The sequence below is a fragment of the Lepidochelys olivacea genome (genome assembly GCF_965140295.1).
Source record: "Lepidochelys olivacea isolate rLepOli2 genome assembly, chromosome: 1".
Classification (NCBI taxonomy): Eukaryota; Metazoa; Chordata; order Testudines; family Cheloniidae; genus Lepidochelys; species Lepidochelys olivacea.
Window position 1 is genome coordinate 197036291 of NC_140411.1, and position 21827 is coordinate 197058117.

Below are 21827 nucleotides of genomic sequence, written 5' to 3' on the forward strand. Positions count from 1 at the left end.
TGAAACTTGTAGCATTTTGGATAACATTAACTACTGAAGTGTATCACAAACATTGTTAGATCCATAACACAGACTGCCTAAGCAAACAGCACTAATTTTAGCTCCCCTCAAACAAGAGAATTCTGTAGATGTAATTAGGAGGCTGAAGTTCATGTGAAGTGAGGCCCTTAGCTCACCCATGTTCATCACAGAACAGGTGGAGTTCTGGTACACTTATGGCTCTTCCCCCCATCCCGGACCCCCTGCTACAACTGCTGCTTAGAGTGGCTTAAAAGGGGGTTGATTGGGCCATCAGTTCCACTCTCACTCAGCTTCACCTGCAGTTTGAGGTAGAGGAGTGGCTTCAGACCCTGCCTCCCCTCACAGTTCTGAAGCAATGCAAGCTGCAAAAGGAGAGGAGTCCAAAGTAGCTGCGGGTTATTAAGCAAAGCAACTGGTGGTCTGGAGCTATTTGGAAGCACACAGTCTTCCTGTCCTGAAGGTAAACTGGTTCTCATGGTGTAGTGGGAGCAGAAAACACAGGAAAAGTGCAAGAAACAAAGAAAGGAGGAAACAAAGGTCAGCCTACAGATAATCACATTTCTGTCTGAAAATATTTCACCTATTATTGCAAGATTACTATAACTAATATATACTATAAATGTTAACTTCATTTTCAATTTTTACTTTCTGCATTTGACAGCAGGTTGTTTGATTTGTTCCCTTGTATTGTCCGTCAACCCTTGTTTGTGCTGGTATTTCACACAGCAACAGAGTAAAGATCAAATAAATACAGGAAGATGTGACTGTGAAACCATGAAAAATGGCAGGTGTAATACCTGAAATTACTTTAAACTCATGTGAAAAGAATGTTTGGCCCTTTAACATGTAGTTAATTTTCATATTCTTTATAAATCTTGTTCCCCAATTTAAAAAAAATTCTATTAATAAATTGTGTCTCTATTTTTCACCATATAATTCTAATGTTCTTCTGAAGGCTGTCACTACAGGAATTAATTACTCAATATACTTTACAGAGGAAGGTCTGAATCTTAGATAGGATTTTGCCACCTTAACTGCTACATTTATTTGATTTTTCTCGTGGGATTACTCTGTTCATATTATAGTAAATTAAACTGTTTTCCTCTGGTCCTTTTTCACCATTGCATTTCTATGAACACCACTCCATCATATATCTATTGTAAAAAGATTGTTAATCTGTGAAGAGGGTAAAAAAAATCTTCACTAAATTTTGACAGATTCTCTGCAGGCTCCAGACTGGTATCCTCTCAGCAAATTTCCTGAACTTGCCAAGGTCAGCTTTTCACTTGGTTAATAGCATCAGATGCCTTCATTTGTTATATAAGCATTTATAAATTCCTTCCAGAGATAAACTAGTGTTGAACAGCAGCACCCACAGCCATACGCATTTTACGCATGGTGCCTACCATTGGCAGGGCTGGAATAAGGTATAGGCAACCTATGCAGATGCCTAGGGCATCATTTGTTGAGGGGAGGGGCAACCTGATTTGGGTACTGGTGCAGGAGCAATCCCAATAGCATGGGCCAGGAGGAGCAGTACTGGCCACCCTGTTCTGATTCAAGTTTGGCTGCGGCGTGCTCCTCCCCCATCACAACACAGGGGACATGGGCAGTGAGATGGATTTGCACAGCTCCTCCTGGCCACTGCCATGGGTCCAGCTCCTGAATCCGGTCTCCCCACGGGAGCGTACCCAGCCTCGCTCCACTTCCAGCATCTCATGTCTCCTCTGCTCTGCTCACAGGACTTGCTCAGTAGCAGCTTATGACCTGCTAGAAGTATGGGGCGCTCCATGAGTGCCTTCAAGGGGGAGCTGACTAGGAGAGGGGCAGAGGGGAGGGACACGAGGGGGTTTTGCCTAGTGTAAAATAAAGTATGTTTTGGTGTCATGGTAAGGTAAAGTTAGACTGGTTCAGCGTGGGTGCCTCTGGTGTCAAATAATAGGAAGAAATAGTACAGACTATTATTGCTAAGTAACAACAGTAAAGTAATACTTACTGGAATATAAAACAGAAACTCCTGTGGAGGGGGGTTACCATTTCCTGAGCACTTTAGAGTGATGTTATCACCTTCTTTGATGGTATTTCTTTGTGACAGCACTTTAATTGTCACCTTCTCTGTAGGATCTGTGAAAATAAGGACACAAGTTAGTTTTTGTCAAGTACCAAGATAACTATGCATACAGGGTAAATGTCCAAAGTATACACAATTTTCTCCAGAAGTAGGTGAAGGTAATTGCATTTTTTTTTTTTTAATAGAAGGAATGAAGTTTACAGGTACTCGTCCATACTGAGTACAAATCCTATTAGAATGAACTACACACAAACCCTGTATAAAAATCAAGTTTTCCTTAGCAAAATGCCTATAACTGAAGCAGGAGTGACCATAATTATTTTCATGTAAAAAAAGACCAGTAGGAACAATTTCACAGTATGATTTCATTACGAGAAACTTAACGGCACTATATGCAGCTTGCTGTTTGAAGGGACTACAGCAGCCACAAACATAACTAAAGCTATCAGCCCCCTGCACTAATTAGATAATAGTATCTTGTATTAAATAAAAAGAAATATTAGCTAAGCAACTATAGCAAGGCTCCTCTATATGCTGATCAGTGTAGTAGGTTGCAGAAAGAAGAATTTGGTAAAAACTTAAGACTCAACACAGTCAACCAAGCTGTAAATGTAATATTTCTGTCATGTTAAATAGGGTTGAGCGATAACATATTGTACTGTGGTAATTTTTTAAAATCTTATCTTTACTTTTTAAGAGATTCTCTATTATAGGATACTCCTCCTATGAAGGATGTTAAATAGAATTTTCAAAAGTGGAGTAAAATGGGACAGATTAATGAAAGAAAATAATGGATAGATAACTTTTCGTATTAATTTAAATAATATTTTGTATTCTAATCATGTGCTGCTTTTGCATTAGGATAGGCGGATCTCCACTGCCTTCATTAGGACTCCCTAAAGTCCATGCTGGTGGATCTCTGTTCAGCACTGGGAGTGTTGCACCTACCTTTTAGCTGACAAAAATGGTTAAGTTTGTTCTAAATGACAAATCGCATGGTAGAATTGTTAGTTATAATTTAAAATTTGTTCATATATATATATATATATATGAACAATCATTTGACAATGCTATTTATTCAGCAAAGGGGAAAACTGAATGGATCAGGAAGTACAAGGGTCGTGGGCTCTGACACAAGTGAGGGTGAAAGACTATATGTGATTGCTGCACTAGACAGTCCACCACACTGAGGGGAAGTCTCAAGACTTTTGTGGGGCTGTTCTCTTACTCGAATGCCAGGTTAAAAAAAAAGGGGGGGGAGGGGAGAGCCTGGGATAAATACTTCTCTGAGGCCTTGTCTGTAAGAGAAAATTAAACAAACTAGTTTAGAAATTGATTTAGATAAATGGAAGCAATTCCCTTGCAAGATCCCTTTTTAATTTAGGGGTACCTTGTATTGATTTAGCTAGTTAGGCTGGCAGCAGACAAAAAGATTACTGCTAAGTTAAAATAAGTCCACACAAGGGGATTGCACCAGTTTAACTAAATCTATTTCTCTAACTGATTTAGTTAAATCATTGTGTAGACCAAGCCTAAGATAACATGCAAAGATGATAAGGAGGGGAGCATTTACCTACACAACAGTAAGAGTAGTTACCCAGCTTACCAAGGGGGCTGTATTGGATTCTCAGTCACTAAAAATTTTTAAACCAAGAGTGTATGTTTTTACACAAGGTATGCTTTAGTTCAAACAGGAATTAATTCAGGCAAGTCCTATGTTATACAGGAGGTCAGACTAAATCAGTGGTTCTCAACCTATTCACCACTGTGAGCCGCATATGCGGCTTTCTCAGTGTTGTGTGGGCTACATCCATACAATATATGTGTTACCTATATGGCCTTGAGGATGCCATATGGGCCACAGCTGTGTGATGATTGTGCTGCAAGCGGACCGCAGACTGAGAACCAATGGACCCTTCTAAATTATGAATCCTTGGCCCTAACTTGCTGGCCACACATTATCCCTCTCACTAGGTCAGGATCCCCTTCTCCCGGTCATCCTTACCTTGTGCAAGTAACACTGTGCACCTGCATTTGGAAGGTCCAACGTCTGGAAATGGATACTGATAGCCAAACATTTCACACGGCCATTCAGTAACCTATCCTGATCATTCTATCACAAAACCACCACCCCCACCCAACCTTGACACGCTTTTTTGGTAGCTTTAGAAGAGGCCGAGTGAACAGATGCGGAGTCTGAACCACCCTGTCAAACCTAGAGATACAGTTCTTCCATAACAAGTCTGATGGATGCTGGTGAGGCAGTGTAGGAAAGTTTTCATGTCCAACTGGTGAGTCTTCCGTGACCCTCCACTTCTGAGTTCAAGTCAACGTCTATGAAGCCCTAAACTATTTAGTCATCTGAGCGATCACATCTCTACCACTGTTCTTTCGCGGGAGTTATCATTTAAGTCATTCTTCCTCTTGTTTTCTGGAACTTGCTCCCTACAGCACACTGGACACTGAATGTAAAGAACTTCAGAGCTCTGCATTAAATTTATCCATATGGTCAGCGCTTTGAAAGATTTTGGGTCTCATTTTAATGGAGGAGTTTTTGTTGGTGGTGGGTTTTTTGACAAAATTGGGTGTATTTTTGTTATGGAGTTGAGTTGGGAGTGGGATTCTTCTTCTGGCATATAGCTTCTGGCAGCACGAAGAATGAATCGGATGTCTGGTATATGAGGTAACCACTATCACAGCATCAAGTGGAGATGTTGAGCACATCCATCCCACATCAAGATGGTAAAGAGTGCAGTCCATAGCCAGATGGCATACTGCTTGTTCTTGAGGTCTACAGAGATGGGATGGTGAGATCAAGAAACCCCAACAGTAAAGATATACGTTAAACTGCCCATGATCACAACGTATCCTGTTGTAACAAAGAAGAATCTTTCGTTTCATCTGGTTGTTCTGAGGAGTATGCAAGAGCTCCTCTAAAGAAATAAGTAGATACAGATCTGAGTTGTCTATCTGCCAAGATATCAAAAATATAGTCCCGCACTGCCTGCTGCCCCAATTCCTTAGAAATGTAATTTCTGATGTATTGTCTGAGAGGCTCAACTATTTTGGAAAAGGGGCATCTTGACTTCAGCCAGCATTCTTGGTGCAGCTTTGAGATGAAATTGTGAAGTAAGCTGTCCTGGTGGTTGGCTGCATGGCTCATTGCTGGGGGAGCAATGCCAGCCAAGACCAGAAAATTGGAGCCTCAAGTTGTCCAGGCTGCACCAGTGATGATATGAAGGGCAGAGTAGATCACTGAGTCCAACTTGCTGAAGTGACTACTAGAGCCCCATGCTGCTGCATGGTATTCAGCAGGTGCAATAATTAGGGCATTGGTAGATATCCAGCAGGTTACAGCACTAGTGGCCAATGATAAGCCTGCGGGGGAGTGGATTTTTGCATGTCTTCTCCCTGTGTTGCTGGAAGGACACAGCAGTCAAGCTTTATCACCAAATAAATAGGGTACAATTAAAAAACAACTGGCTGATTATTCAGGAGGACCCTGCAGCTGTTGATGAGTGGGATTCATCACTGATTTTAAACTGAACAGCTGGTATTGTGTTATTTTCTGATTAAGTGTCTTTTAGAAATTTAAGGAATGATAGAGCTTGGTGATACAGCTGAATGCAAATGACTAGGTAAATAAATAGATTTCCATTTCTTGGAGCTGTAATCTGTCTTTTTTTTAACCTGCACTAAATTCAGCTAAAGAAATAATTAATAAGAAGGAGATAGAAACTAATTAGGATTACTGACACGTTTGAAAAACACTTGTATCTCACCATCAACAACTTCACCTAACAGCAGTGGAGAAATCTATTCAAAGCAATTCTGGACACCTATTCCAATGAGATTATAAGGATCTCAGTTTAGAGATGCATTTGTAAAGAATAAGGGACTGATGTTAAATGACTAAAGGTATTTTCAGAAGGAAACTAGTAATGCTTCATTCTGAGGGTGACGGAGCTTCATGCCATGTACTCCTCTTCACTAATCAAGGGTATGCCCAATTCCCACTGTTAGTTAATTAGCAATGCAACTGAATGTCTCTAGAGGAAGCTAGAGATGCGTGCATGAAGTTACCTTAATTAAATTGTCTGCGGAAAGAACAGGATAGAATAGGATCTGGGCAAACCAGATCCACAGTGAGTAGGCTGGCCTGGGGTCTATAAGTGGTCATGGCGATGGGGACAGCATAACTGCTTAACCAGCAGTAGCTATGGAGCAATTTGAAAAGACAGGAGATTCATGCAAGATAGCTCACTACCAGACTTCCTTTCAATCAGAGCCCACTGTATCCTGGATCCTCCAGTGAGCCTGTGGAGGCAGTGAGAATTACTGCTATCTTGGAGTTGCAGCAATTCCTGTGTCTTGCAGGAGAGTGGGGCGAGAGAGAATGAGATTAGATGTCTGCTCTTTAGAGACCAAAAATTAAAGCAAACTGAATTTTATAGGTATGGAGTGGGTGCTTGTGGACATGGGATCTCTTAATGACTTCCAAGAGTAATGGCTGATATTCCCAATGGCCTTCTTCCTTGTCATTTTCTCTGGCTGTTTTGGAAGAGTTAGTCTGTGGAACAGAGCTCTGAATCTCTTACTCAGGTGAGAATCAGGAATAACTCCATTAAAATGCATTGATGCATCGTGAATGGACGGCAAGAATTGGGTTCCCTTTCTATATCTCTCCACAAACTTTGCCCCAGAAGGGACTAGAAGCTAGGCAGCCAAGTAAGCCATAGATGGTTGCCTCAGTCTGCGGCTTTCCTCTTCTCTGGATAATGGGTCATTGTCCCTGAAAATGTCTCTGCCCCTTTGCTAAGAGAATGTTAGGAATAATTTAGGAAAGGAATAGATAAAAAGACAGAAAATATCATAATGCCTCTATATAAATCCATGGTACCCCCCACATCTTGAATATTGCATGCAGATCTGGTCACCCCATCTCAAAAAAGATATACTGGAAGTGGAAACAGTACAGAAAAGGGCAACAGAAATTATTAGGGGTATGAAACAGCTTCCATATGAGGAGAGATTAATAGAACTGGGACTTTTCAGCTTAGAAAAAAGGGTGGATATGATAGAGATATATAAAATCTTGACTGGTGTGGAGAAAGTGAATAAGGAAGTGTTATTCACTCCTTCTCATAACACAAGAACTAGGGGGTCACCCAAAGAAATTAGCAGGCAGCAAGGAAGTACTTCTTCACATAATGCACAGTCAACCTGTGGAACTCTTTTCCGAGGATGTTGTGAAGGCCAAGACTATAATAGGATTCAAAAAAGAACAAGGTAAGTTCATGGAGGATAGGTCCATCAGTGGCTATTAGCGTGTCCCTAGCCTCTGGTTTCCAGAAGCCGGGAGTGAATGACAGGGTATGGATCACTTAATTACCTGTTCTGTTCATTCCCTCTGAAGATCTGGCATTGACCACTATTGGAAGACAGGATACTGGGCTAGATGGACCATTTGTCAGACCCAGTATGGCTGTTCTTATGACTGCAGAGAGCAGCTGTGCATTGCTGCTGCTCTAGGTTTCACATGGTGGAAGTTCTTGTGGCCAGGACTGGGCCCTCAGCGCATGGACAATGATTTGATCCTGGGAGGTGCTGAGCTTCAGCAACATTAAGAGCTTTTAGCACCCTGAACTTTTGGGCCCTAAAGTTGGTACAGAGTTTTAAGTTGCTATGTATATTTCGCAAATTTAGAAAGATCTTAATATGTTTCAGAAATGCCAGCTGCACAAGGCTGCTTTACCCAGTCTGAAATGGGAATCCTTATTTGTTGTAGGCCAAGCAACTGAACTTAATCTGTTTTGTATTTCATCTTTTCTTTGTTGTAACATCTTCACTAGATGGATTTGAAGGAAAATAAGATTTTTATTTTTTCTAGTAGCAGCAAACAGCATCAATATCATACTAAATTATACAGCACCTGAAGAATTCTAGTCAATTTTTTTCTTTTTTTTTTGGTATTCATTTTACTGGTTTCAGTGATCACTTTCTCTCAGCGGCAGTCATTGTAACTCACGAAAATAATACAAATGCATTACTTCACATAAACTTATGTAGTTAAAGCCACATAAAACAGACAGATGCCTGGACAGAAGAAGCATTCCTAAACCAGAAGGGTTTTATTTAGGACTTGAGCTTTCATTTAAGGTATACAGGAAAAGACAGTTTTGTCTGTAAATTTTCTTCAGTGTTCTTTTCTCCTCAATTCTCTACTAAGACCTGGTACCTTCTATGCTCATTGAGAAGTTTCTCTCTTCACTTCTTTGACATGGCCTGCCATGCGCTCGACAGTTGCTAACATCTTCCTCACTATTTCCTGGTCTATTGCCTGCTTTCTTTGCTCAATGAGGGTTCTATTGTACCATAAGATGCAAGTAAATTTTGTATTTCGATGAGTTGGATATTATTAGCTACATAACTTCTCCTTTATAAAAAAAAGCAATAAAAATGCATTTGAAGTGTAAAACTCAATTCAGCATTAACTACAGAGCTGATTGGGCAGTGTTGTATTAGAAAAGCAATGACATTGTACTGTATTGTTTAGATACACAATGTTTTTGTGCTCAAGAAGTACTCTAAACATTTGGATACCTTAGTATACCAATCTTGAGGTGAGCTAGTTTATATTTACTGCATATTTCACTGGGCAGAGAGAGATGAGAAGACTATCTTTAATTCTCACACAATATTTTTGAACTCTAGTCAGCTTCTATGAAAACTTCTAATTCAGCTTATTTAGTAGTAGTTTGTTATGAGGACTTGAAATTCCCATTTCATCATAAGATTCTTTTAGCTGCTACTCTTCCTCCTGAAACAGTAATCTTAATATTAAGAAATCTAATGTCACTGAAAAAAGAAAATAAAACTCATAATCCTGAAATGGATACAGTGTATGCTTGACTTAAATCTTTTCACTGAAATCAACTTTGAAAAAGTATTAATCCTATTATCAAAAAGAGCATCATTCTTCTGATTTATCTCACAGTTTTAGTAAGGGGTTTTGCTATCAATGGAAGTCTGTGACCCTGCAATTTTGCTGGTAGACTGATTTTTTTCCCCAGAAAGATCATATTTATGAACATAGTTCTGCAACCCAGTTTTTAACAACTTACAGTGAACATCAAAGACCATTGGTTCAGATGATATTTTTTCCTGTCCAGATGGTCCGTAATATGTCATGCTACAGGCAAACTGGGCATTTGCATCTTTCTTTGTCGGCATGTACTGGAGAGAAGATGTCGTTGTGAAGAGTCCAGTTGATTGGTCCACGTCCTTTTGTAAGCTCATGACAACAACTGAAAAGGAGACCTTGTTTCAATGTCATTCTTAGTATATACAACCTTTCCTAATTTGGGTTTTTTTTTCTTATTTTGTATATTAATGATTTTTATGCACCTATTGTTCAGCATCTAAGCAGAAGACATGAATTTTAAAGCAAGCAATACAATAAACCAAATTCACCCCAGACTGTATCCTCTGGTCCTGACACTTTGGCTCACAAAGAAAAAACACCCCAACAATGATTCCCGGTCAAATAATACTGTCCTAAAATCCCATAAGCATTTAAAAAAAGACAAAAACAAACCAAACACTTTCTAATTAATTTTCTAGTTACTTTAAAAAAAAATCCTTCAGAAAGATACATCTAACATTTTGGCAATAAGAAGACAATATTTAAACCCACAATTTTAAGCCTCAATCTTGCAATCCTCAATCCTGCAAGCCTCAATCCTTCCCCCATATGCATAGCTTGTGTCATGGAATAACCCTTTTAAATAGGATTACTCATATGAGTAAAGTTAATGACATGTGCAGGTTGTTATAGGATCAGGTTCACTGTTCGTTACTGAAACATACCTCCTTCAACGGGCTGCAAAATATTTCCATTTTTGTACCATGTAATGTTGCCATCTGGATAACTATCTCTTGCAATACATTCCCCGAGCTGCAGAACACAAAAAATATCAAACATTTTGTCCTCTGACATTTTGATAGAATTACTCCTTCATTTATGCTTATGGGGTTACTCTTGGTTACATGATTAGTTAAAGTCTCAGGAAAGTACAAACAATCCAAAACTTTTTGATTTTTTTTGAAGGATAAATGACAAATGATGCTTGGGTATTTCTTACGGGCAGGGGGCAGAATAGAGCTGGACCCATTCTTCTGGATATGGGGAGGGCTAGTTGTAACTTTCTAGCATGTTGCTGTTATTCCTGATTCAGCTGAAAACTGGTTTTTCAAGAAATGGTTTCAGAAATTCTATAGTCTCAGACTAGGTCCTGAGCAATCCTCCCCATATCCCACTATTGCTAGCTCAGAAAACACACACAGAATATTCCATCTTGCTGACGGCACAGCTCCAAACTCACCTCCAGGTACATGCATTTAAATTAAGAAAAATGCTCTTACCATTTTAAACTTTTCCACTTCTAGGAAGTTTGCTGGATGTATAATTTCTGGTTGAGATGGTTGTTCTATAAACAAAAAATATGTATAAGAGAAAGGAGAGCAGGAATTTCAATTTGTTGTATAAAGGACTAACATTCTCCAACAACAAATACAGAACATTCAGCAACATGGCATCAGCAACTACATTGGAACTATTTGGTGAGCTGCAGAGTTATCATGCTTTTCATTTGAAACCTTGTCTTTTGGGGGTTTACACCCTCCTTGGCTGTTAAAAAAATTGCTCCTAACAAAATATTGACAAATGGACTTTGGAGGGGAAAAAAAATCTCACGAGATTTAACAGGAGAGATAATCATGTTACTGGTTTCACTTTACACATGTCATTTTACATGATAATATAAAACTAGTGTAAATTTATGCTACACATATTGGCATGCTATATTTTGGCCAGGAATGCTACAACCTAGATTGAGAGAGAGCCTACTGATGAACATGATACATTTCCCGAAGAAGGAAACAGTGGTATAGAAAACATAGTGGCACAAAAGAAGTTTTAACACAATATTAGTTTAGCTTTAATATTTCAAACTGAGAAACTCAACTTAATCTCACTTCTAATTTTTCCCCCATACTATTGTTACACTTAAGTAACACCTGGGATTAGTATAACAGAAGCAAAAGTAGTATCTGAAATTACTTTATTTTTCAAAACTCACTAGATTTTGAATCGATTGCATCTCTTTAAAAGCAAACTTTCTATTCAGTAGCAATATACATCATCCTATTTATGGTAGCTGCACCCTTCCCTGTTAGAGTTGAGGCTCCATCAGCGTTTCCATTATAAAAACATGATTTTCTAGAGACTACATAACTAGTATGTTAAAATTCATTCTGGCCTAAAGCCTGGAATGCAAATTTTTATCTCCAAGAGACTGTTTTCCTATAAGTTTGAAGGAAACAAAGTCTGTATATTTACACAGTCAAAGAAAGTCTCTGCACTCCAGCTGTGCTTCTAAATAAGCAGACATTTTTACACACATATACAAACTGAAACTTTCTCCAAATTTTCACATTTCAGTTTACAGAAACTTTTTCAAATCAAACCTATCAAACAATGCTAGTAATCTGGAAAGTTACCAAGTGCCCTGCTATCCTGTTCCAAGTTCTCTTCACACAATTTAAAAATATAAAATAAAGAAAAAACAGAATAAAAAGTTTATTCATTTACACTTGTCATGCCTACTACAGCAGTAGCTAAGTTTGCACAAGTTTCCATTCTAAGTCTCTTTCTTTATATATTGAGACACAATTTCCTGCATTTTAGAAGATTTGTCCAAGCAGACGATCAAAAAGAAAAAAACAAAAGCAATAAAGTAAACTATTTATTTGGAATTCTCAAACAACTTGCCAGTGGCAAATAAAATACCAAAGCCATGCACCAAAAACCCTGGGCTCAAAAAGCCTCATGTTGTTCTCAGGCAGAAAAACAGAACAGAAGAAAGTGTATTTTAGAAGCATAAACACTGTGTGTTGTTTTAAAACAAACAGATTAACCCATTTTCCAAACACACTTGCAGGGACAATAAGTTTTCATGCCCATCACCTGAACCACAATCAGCTCTCCTAAACTGCCCTCATCCCATGCAAACAGGTTCCATCAACAAAAATGGCTGTTTTTATATCATTTTGCCAGCCATCTGATAAACTGAACAAATTTGAAGTTTGCTGTGTCTTTTTGTTTTTCCTTTCTTTCTATGTTTTTTCCCCCATGACTGCACTTGGTTGTTCTTTAAGGAAGGCTATCCACCCTTTACTGAGCTCTCCCCTCTCTGAGTTCAGTAAGAGACAATGAACCATCTATCCTGCTCCCTTTGGGGTTACCTGGGGGTATTCACTACCTGGAATGGGAGCAGTGAGCCAGAGCAAATGCTCTGTCCACCCACATATGAGGAGGTGGGAGGCAGCGAAAGGAGGTGCTGCTGAGCAGATGCAGTGGAGAAGGCACAGAAGAGCTGCTTAGAGCTCTCCCTGCCCACTCAGGGTACAGCTACACCACAGTTAAAAACCTACAGCTGACCCATGCCAGCTGACTTGGGCTCAGACTAAAGGGCTGTTTAATTGCAGTGCAGACGTTGAGGCTCGGGCTGGAGCCTGGGTTCTAGGATCTTGGGAGGATCCCAGAACTCAGGCTACAACCTGAGCTGGAATGTCCACACTGCAATTAAACAGCCTCACAGCATGAGTGTGCTGGCACAGACCAGTTGCAGATGTCTAATTGCAGTGTAGACCATGTTTAATTTGTGCCAGGGCTGAGTCCCGGCACCCCTAGGGTTAGCAGTTCATAGCCCCGGCACCTTTAGGCCTGACGCATCAGTTAAGTAAAAAAATTGCTTGAGCCCCAGCACCTCTCTCATTGCAAATTAAGCACTGACTGCACACAGAGGCTGTGGCAGATGAGGAGGAATAGCAACAGGCTTGAACCTGTGCAAACAGATTAATTTACTGTGCTTACACTTATTGGGTGCCAGACATCGAGAAGATCATCTGCTGAAGCAGAAGGAAATTTTAAGCTCAAGAGTTTAATAGCATCAGAGCATAGGTTGGTGGGGCTTGTAACTTCAGCAAACTGCTTATCTCTGGCTGCAGGGGCTTAGAATAGCAACTTTACAGCTCTGTAAGCACATTAACTCTGCTTGCTAGCTGTAGAGTCCAAATCGCTGTGCAAGGAGATAGGAGCTAATGTATGTGGAGCCAGTATGCTCTGGAAATTTTGGCTATCTAGATCCTGATGAAGATGCTGAAAAGATCCACCAGGAAAGCTGGCAGAGGTTCTTACTTGAACAATCCAATGAGGGCTATTAGCAGGTGTTATCTGAGCAATGAGCCAATACACCTTGTTAGCTGTACCAGCTGATTAACTCAGGACTAAGGATGTAACAAGCTCCACAGAAACTGAACTTCAGTCAAACCTCAAGGGACAGATCTGAGTTTCAGATAACCAAGAATTTTGGTTACTTGGCATTCATACAGCTGCAGTTCAGCCGTTTGAAGAATTTAGAAACTTTACTGGCTGAACCTGTGCAACTTGCCAACAAATCTTACTTTTTCCTTAAAATAAGCCAACCAGGGAAATTAAATGCTAAAACGTGTTAACAGAACTTTAAAATTGTAAAATCACTCAAAAAAAAGTCTGAAGTAAAGGTTTTTCTGGAAATGTTAACTCAGCAACGTTACCCATTCAGCATTTTCTATTCTTATTTTCCTTGCCAAATGTAAGTTTAATTAATTAATGCCATAAAACAGGGGAGGGCAAACTACAGCCTGTGGGCCGAATCCGTCCCAACCCCCTGCCATGAGCCCCCAACCCCCTGCTGCACCCTGCACCCCAACCCTCTGCCCTGAGCCCCTTTTTGCACACTGCACCCCCTCCCACACCCTGCACTTCCTCCTTCACCGCCCCAGCCCTGCAATTTCCCCACCCAGATGTGGCCCTCGGGCCAAGAAGGTTGACCACCCCTGCCATAAAAGGTATAGGATGTGGAACATGGCTGAACTAACATCATGTAGTCCTTAGAAGTAGAACTATATACAGTAATTCAACCACTTGGTATTCAAACACTTGGTAACCACTCTATAATACAGTCTTATCTACATATTTACTTCATGATAAATAACCAGGATAATTCTTTATCACTTCATTTCAAGCACTCTACACACGTATCCCTGCTGTCCTTGTAGTCAAACAACAAAATAAAACAGTGGAAGTAAATTACTGTTGACTCCCAATCCCCTTCAAACTGACCGGGACACTGACACCATTGTGCTATGAGATACCAGGACAACAACACTGAAGAATCCCTCACACCTTCTTCCTGCTTGAGTTATAAGATCATCATTAAATTTGGTGGATTATGTATTTTCTTTGAGCCAAAAAGTAATCTTTTTCATAACTTTTCAACTTTTCCTGACAACAGAGTTACTCTGTGTAAACTTTATTTAAACATGCATCTTGAGTGCACAAAGGCAAGGAAGCAAAAGAAGATTTTGAGGTTGGGTATGGAGGAGAAACCCACTGTTTTCTGTGAGTCTATTCACAGTAGGAAATGCTAAGGACAAGATTTTCAGTAGTGATTAGTCATGCTGACTGTCAATTTTTACGTGTTTTATGTCAAAAATCCTAAAGGGGCCTTAATTTCAAAAATTACCAAGCACCTTGTCTGTGAAAATCCTGGACTCTGAAAACTTTAGCAACCCAGAATCACTAGTTACTTTTGAAAATCTTAGACAGATTTGTTCAATAGTAAGGTTTATGGTGTCAAGCCTTAAATCATAATGCTAATACACCTTTGTTGCTGACATTTCAAGAGAGGAGAAAAATATGACTTTTGGCTAATATCCTGTTTTTAAGCCTTTATTTTAAGTTTCGTTATCTGCGTGCGCCAGGCTCTTGAGGACATTTAAATACATTTCTTTAAACTCACATACTACCATCAAACATTTCCAACATATCACTTAACACTTCCTCCACTCCCAGAAAAGTTCACTAACAGAGTAAGTGAAAATTTTCCCGTTAGTCTTATTTTTACATTTTTCATTTTAGGGGCAAAGAGATGTAGTTTATGCATACAATTGATTCATTATCAAGCCCTGAAATTCCTCTTTTTCAGAGCTGACATACTAAGACAACAGACAATCCTGTTACATGAATGCTATAGACAGATTAGGATTTTTTATTGCAAAAAACTGGCTAATGTTAGTCATTGATTCTGCTTAACATTTTTTTTTAACTCTTTTTGCTTTCATCTTTCAACAGCAATTCCCTAATTGGAGATCCACATTAGTAGCTATGCTAGCTGTTACTTACTGAACACCTTGACTACTGTAGGCTCTTCATACACATTGTCCACGGTCACTAGCATACACACAAATCTTTTTTCATCACTGATCCTTGCATTTTTGATGGATAAGGTATAATTTTCTGAGAGACTCAATCTGCCTTTGTATTCGGGTACGTCGTCATATTGTACACCTTTTTTTGTTGTTGACCTGAAGGCAATAAAGACTGGAGAGGTGTCTGCCATTTCCTAAAATGAAGTAAAATAAAAATAAATAAATAAATAAATAAATGCTTCATCTTCCATGAACACAAAGACTTATTTAGAAGTGCTCCAAGATCTGCAATGGGTGCCTGCTATCCAGCCAATATGTAGTTTAAAATGATGCGAACAGACATAATTCGGAGGATTACGATGTTTGTTTTGATTTGGGGTGGGGGGGCGGGGAGAAGAGGATGGGGTATTCTCCAGTTGCTGTGCAATCAATTGATCCAGTGCTGCAGAAGTACAAAGAGTGATGATAAGATCTGCCATTTGAAGGGCAGTCTGTTGTGCTACGTAGCATACTGGGTGCTGGACTGGCTGCTCTGGAATGGATTACCATGCTATGGGGTACAATACTGACATGGAATGAGGAAGGACCTTCTCTGACAAAGGCTGGTGGCTGTGGAATTAGCTGCATTTCCGCATACCAGAGGTATATGAAATATCAGAGGCATCCGAAGTTAGACTCAAGATTTCAGTTTCTTTTTTAGTCTCTTGTTTTTTTATGTATTTTGTATTGTTCGTCGGGGATGTTCAAATATAGTTCCCAACCTGGGATTTAATCAGGCAAAAATGGCCATTTTATTCTAAATTAGTTTTTAGTTTCTTTTTATTAAAGCATCCAGAGGTCTCTAAGCATGGGAATATACCTACAATAAAAGATTCTTTATGTGTTTCAGAATAACCTGCAAAATAGTTTCTAGACATCCTCCTCACTTTAATCAGTATGCAGTTGCTATCAAAAAATGGAAAATATCAAAGGAAAACTTTACATGGAGCTGCCATAGAGAAAGTTAATATTCATAAGATGCAGAATTGCAAACTGTGTTTTGCAAGATTTGTTTTCCCCTCCCCTCCTTTACATAAAAGCAAAGGGAAAGACTATTCTTCATGTTATGTTCCAGGAAACCGAGATCTCCTTAAATCAAAGCACTAAGAATTGGTAGCATAGTGCTTGTGAGCTTTGTTGTTCCTGTCCGCAATGCATGAATATTCACACATCACAAATATTCTGCCCTAGCATGCACCAAAGTCAATGTAAAATCTCCAGTAGATTCTCTGGAGACAGACTCCTCTCTGAGTGTTTCGAAGTCTATACCAGGGACTTGGAAGAGCCACCCCGAGAATATTATAGTAGAAACTGAAATCTCCTCTCAGTCTATAAAATAAGTCGTCTATGGCATGACCAGAAATTGACAAGGCTGTTTTTGCTTCCAAAGAAAGGAAATGTCTTACAAAAGATGAAAAACAAACAGAAAATTATTGGCATGTGAGGAGGCCAGGGAACAGGGGGTTACATGGAATATATTTTGGCTGTACTTAGCATGTTAAAAATCTTAGCTGGTTATGGTTGTACAAATTATTATACACAACATATGTCACTTCCCCCTGGACCCTTGGTGGTGGCTGTTTAGGAAAGGTGTGACAGATCTACAGCAATCAGCAACTTTTTTTCTGCACTGTTGATTAGTAACTATCCCTGGTACAATGGGGTTGGGTGTTGGGGGAAGAGAGCCGGATTTCTCTCTCTCAAAATAGTTTTGCAAGTTCACCAAGTGCAGCAACTGTCTTTCTAGAAAAAGGCGCAGAAGGAAGGAAGGAGTTTTCAACAAAATTCTGGCCATCTTTTGTAGGCTTATTTGAAGTGTTTTAACCCTCTCTTCTGTGGAGCATGTTTGCTTAGGACTCTGCAATTTACATCCCAAAATGCAGAGGTGGGTTTGAAAATTCTGGAGCTCTTGAGATCCCTCGCTTCTTCCTGCAAGAATTGTTAACCTCACAGAAATGATGGGATCTTGTACGGAAGATGCAATTTCACAATATTGCAGTTCACTCCAAGTCCTTTTAAATATTAAAGTGGTAGATTTGTTGCACAAGAATGGCCCATTTGGCCACCACCAAAAGGAGAGAGAATTAGATTAACGAGGAGCAGGCAAAACTTGGAAGTAGAAATTCCCTGCCAGAGCAAGAGATCTGGGAACCAAGTCAGCCCTCCTCAAAACAGGTAACATTTTGATTTTGGGGAGTGAGGGGACAGCTTTGGAAATGGAGATTATAAATCAGGGGAGATGCTTAAACAGGCTTTTCAGAAATATGAAAAATGTTAATTTTGACTTCAGTTAGAGAGAGGCGAAAGGGGACAATGCTTATCATAACTGGTCTGCCCATCCATATTCACTAATTACTGCCTACGGTTCCACTGCTGGTATGTACTCTTGTGCTGTTTATTTTTTTAAGTTTACAGTGGTGTCTGAACTACAAAGTGACATTTACTAATAATACTGAAGTTCACTGTGTATTCTGCAGTGTTTCCAATACAAATCCATGGAGTGAGTCAAGGCAGCATTTGTTTTTTTCTGCTGTGCTTCTGGCACATTTTTTGCACGCCATTAGCTGCACAGGGAAACAGAACCCGGGTCTCCAGTAAGGCTCACTTTGCCTTCTGCAGCATGCAAAAATACAGTGACACATGAAACAGCATGGAGTGGTTGTCAACCTGGGGATCCTTTTCATGAGGATAAAACACTTCCTGCTTTAGGAAGATGCAAATGTGTAAAGATGGGTTTTTATAACCAATAAGAGTTAGGCAATCTGGCATGTTTTTAATGTGGCTTGACAGAATGCCCTAATTAATAATTATTTATCTTGCACATTTGAAACTAATTCTACCTACCTTCAACTGTACTTGACAGCAGAACAGTGGAATTATGTACATTTGATTCTGCACTTTTATTCACCAAAAAATCTACTTATACTGGCAATAATTAAGTTCAAGATAAGCCATACTCACATATTTCCATTTTCCAAACATCAGATCATTAGGTACTTCCTGAGGACAAGGCATAACAATGGTATCTCCATATACTGCATTTACTGTGTACAATCCAAGGCCTATGAGAGAGGAAGGAATGGTAAGTGTTTTATTGGAATTCTAAGGTGCTAGTTACTATTTGGTTTAAGGTTAAAAGAGTATCTTACTGCATTGTGCTATTTTCTAGCATAGGGATTCATCCTTGAATGTTTTAAGCAAAATAGGATTCAGTACATTAAGTATGTTTACTCAGATTTCCTACTGCAGTTAATGGAAGCCATGTGAGAACAGAACTTCACCCTTTCAGCGAGAAGACAATATAAAAAATGTAGCTATGGACACTGGCTGCTACCTTGTATCAAGCCTTGCTGACTTAAAACTGAACAAACATGTTATCTTTCCCATCTGAAAATTCAGCCAGTTCTGTCTGCAGGGCATATGTTGCAACACAATATCAAAATAAGCACAGCTTAGAATCAAACTAAAGGTAATTCCTTTGGTATTAAGCAGTACAGTTGTAGCCACGTTCAACCTAGGATATTACTTGTTCTTCACTACTTATGCTAAACAATCTGTTCCACCTTGCATTTTGCTGTGACATTTTCCCAGGCCTGAAGAAGAGCTCTGTCTGGTCTCTGACACCAACATAAGTTGGTCCAATAAAAAATATTACCACACCCGCCTTGGCTCTCTAACAGATGGTTTAGACACAAAGTAACTCAAGCACAATAGTGCTAGTGCATGGGAATTTCTAAGTGAAATTGACCAGTGTAGTTTCATTGTCTAAAATGAGTGAAATGCAAAAAGAGATCCACATAGCACACATGAAGAAAAATTAAAACTGAAATAATTTTAGAAGTGTAATAACCTAAAATGTTAAGAGCAGCACTGTTGTTACTAATACGGTTTTGCTTTGCTATTATTTTTATAAATCAATTTTACGAAAAACTATACAAGCCTTCGTCACCCCCTCGCATGGAAAAACTCACAGTACAGAAGTCTAGGGAGAAAACAGTCTTAGCAAGTTTTTCCTCAATATTCTTCCCAGATTGTTCCCCTGCACTGAATGAGGATCGGGTTTGCCCACTGTGACAGGCATGGCAATTTTGTAAACCTTACAGAATTAATTTAAACCTTAGTGAATTAAGTTTAAACTCCAGGCCTACACTACACACTTACTTTGGTATTTCTATGTCGCTCAGGGATGTGGATTTTTTGTTTACCGACCTTAAGCCCCTGTGTAGATAGCATTATGTTAGTGGGAGGGCTTCTCTCACCAACATAGCTTCTGCGCTCAGGCAGGTGGCGTTATTAAGCCGACGGAAGAGCTCTCTCCCAGAGAGAGACTTTCCAGCTTACACAGAGCTCTTCTTCTGGTTTGGGAAGGGTATGCAGGGGATCACTGCTAAATACAAGGTGGAACAGATTGTTTAGCATAAATAGTTAACACATATTTCAAGAGACCATTCAAGGTAACACCATTCCAGTCACAGGGAGGAAAGGAGGGAGAAAGCAGCTGGGGCAGGGTTGTTATAGATTGTTGTAATAATCTGGACGGGTAATAATATTACTTCACCCACCCTAGAAATCTCTAGGAGGAGGGGTATGAAAGTTCACCTACTCCAGTTATGCAAGAACTAACCTTTTGAAGCTTTGCCCTGAGGGGGTCTGCTGATCACCTGTTGTAAGAGGACAGATCTAACCCTCCCAAAAAATGTATATAGAAGGAACTCTCAGATTCATGACTGTTCTTGTTCTAAACAAAACGAGTTATGAAATTGTAGCCTCAGGAAAACCCGTGGGTGGGGTTTGATAAACTGTTCACTGGCCATAGTCCTTGTTGGCAGCAGGGAGTGTAGTTTTTTTTTTTTGTTTAATTAGTTTTTCCCATAAGACTTTTACTTAAGAATAAATGTGATCAGTTAGAAAGAGCAGTGTGTAACTTAACTGTGGCAATTTCACTATTTAATGTCACTGAGGAGAATACTAAAGCAGGCCTGCTTAGGTGAATTCCCCAGGAAGGGAATACACATTACAGGTAGGGAGCTGTGCAGCCGGAAAATATTTTGGTCAAGATGGAGGGAGACTATAACAACTGGGGAGGAGGAAGCCTGAGCGCGGTTACCCTTGCTGGACCTCAGAGGAGTAATAGAGGTGCAGTTGCCCTGAAATGTGACATCTACCACACCTATGATTTGGGGCTTCTGCCAGAGATCACAGCCATTGGAGAGTGGTCCTGTGCCTGCACACAGGCCTGGGGGACCCCTTGCTTCCCTTCTCCAACGCCAAGCCAGCATAGCTTCACAATACAGACTTCCCCCAACTTGCTGCTGAACCAGGAACCTTATTTAAGGAGCAAGAGAGAGCTGATGGTATATCCGGGGCTGTACAAGGAGGTCATAAGCCACCAGCTGCATTAATTTTTCAGTATATTCATCATGCCTTGCCAAGGCCAAATGATGCTCATGGTGTACCTGTCCCTTGATTTACCCTCTCCCGAAGTACAGATCTCTGGGCCAAAGGAGTACTCTCCAGGGGTCTGGAATGGTACTTGGAATTGGCGGACACTCCGCGTGCCATGTGTACATCTTGCTTAGGGATGTGCCCTCACCTCAGGAAGGTGGATAGTTAGATAAAATAAAATATATATATTCTCAAAGGATCAAATACTGAAGTTCTTACTTAGTGTTTACTCAGGCAGATACTGACTGTTTTTATGAGGATTTTGCCTGAGTTTATTACTCCTACTGTTGCTAGTACTGAACATTTATTGTGGTAACTCCTAAAAGCCAGAGTCAGACCGAATCCCGGTTGTGACAGGTGCTTCTCACAGATGTGGTTGAGCTCTCCTTTAGGACACTCACCAGACTGCTCTGAGGGGACCCAAATGCTCAATATCCCAAATGCTTTAGCTTGCTGGGGCTGGGCAGAGTTTAGGCACTGTTCCTGGCTTTGGGCCTCTAGGCGCACACTTCAAGTTCACGCCTCATGTCTGACACCCCTCTTGGCAGCAGGGACATCCTCGATCCAATTGCCTCAGCCCGGAAACAAATGTCTCTCCCAAGGCTCCTCAGCAGCACTTGCACATTTCACCAGAAACCCACCAGAAGTGTGCGCCTTCGGGTTTATAGTGAAAGCCAACAGACACAGACAAACTTTGCACAGGATTTTAGATACAATATTCTCTTTACTTATCACACACATATGCATAGATCTAGATAAATCAACGTACACAGTGATATACGTTTTCCCTGCCTCGGTTTCCTCACCACTCTGAAAAGTTCTTCACACACAGGCCAGAATACTCTGTGCAGTCCAATATCCCATCCTCTCCCCACTGTTCACCTGCAGTCTCATCCAGGACATGGAATCTCTGCTCTCTTCTTAACCTCTCTCTGTA

The 21827-nt window shown here is 40.0% G+C and overlaps 1 protein-coding gene across 5 annotated transcripts in view; it reads right to left on the reverse strand.

The window, feature by feature from the left end:
• ALCAM (activated leukocyte cell adhesion molecule) overlaps nt 1-21827 on the reverse strand; it is a 166979-nt gene that overhangs the window by 24713 nt on the left and 120439 nt on the right. For all 5 annotated transcript variants that reach the window (XM_084638665.1, XM_084638662.1, XM_084638664.1 and 2 more), the window contains exons 2-7: nt 18407-18507; nt 15381-15600; nt 10517-10581; nt 9962-10049; nt 9217-9399; nt 2018-2145 (exon numbers count right to left, since the gene is read on the reverse strand). In XM_084638665.1, coding sequence (XP_084494791.1) covers nt 2018-2145; nt 9217-9399; nt 9962-10049; nt 10517-10581; nt 15381-15600; nt 18407-18507 — 785 coding nt within the window. The remainder of the gene's footprint in view (nt 1-2017; nt 2146-9216; nt 9400-9961; nt 10050-10516; nt 10582-15380; nt 15601-18406; nt 18508-21827) is intronic.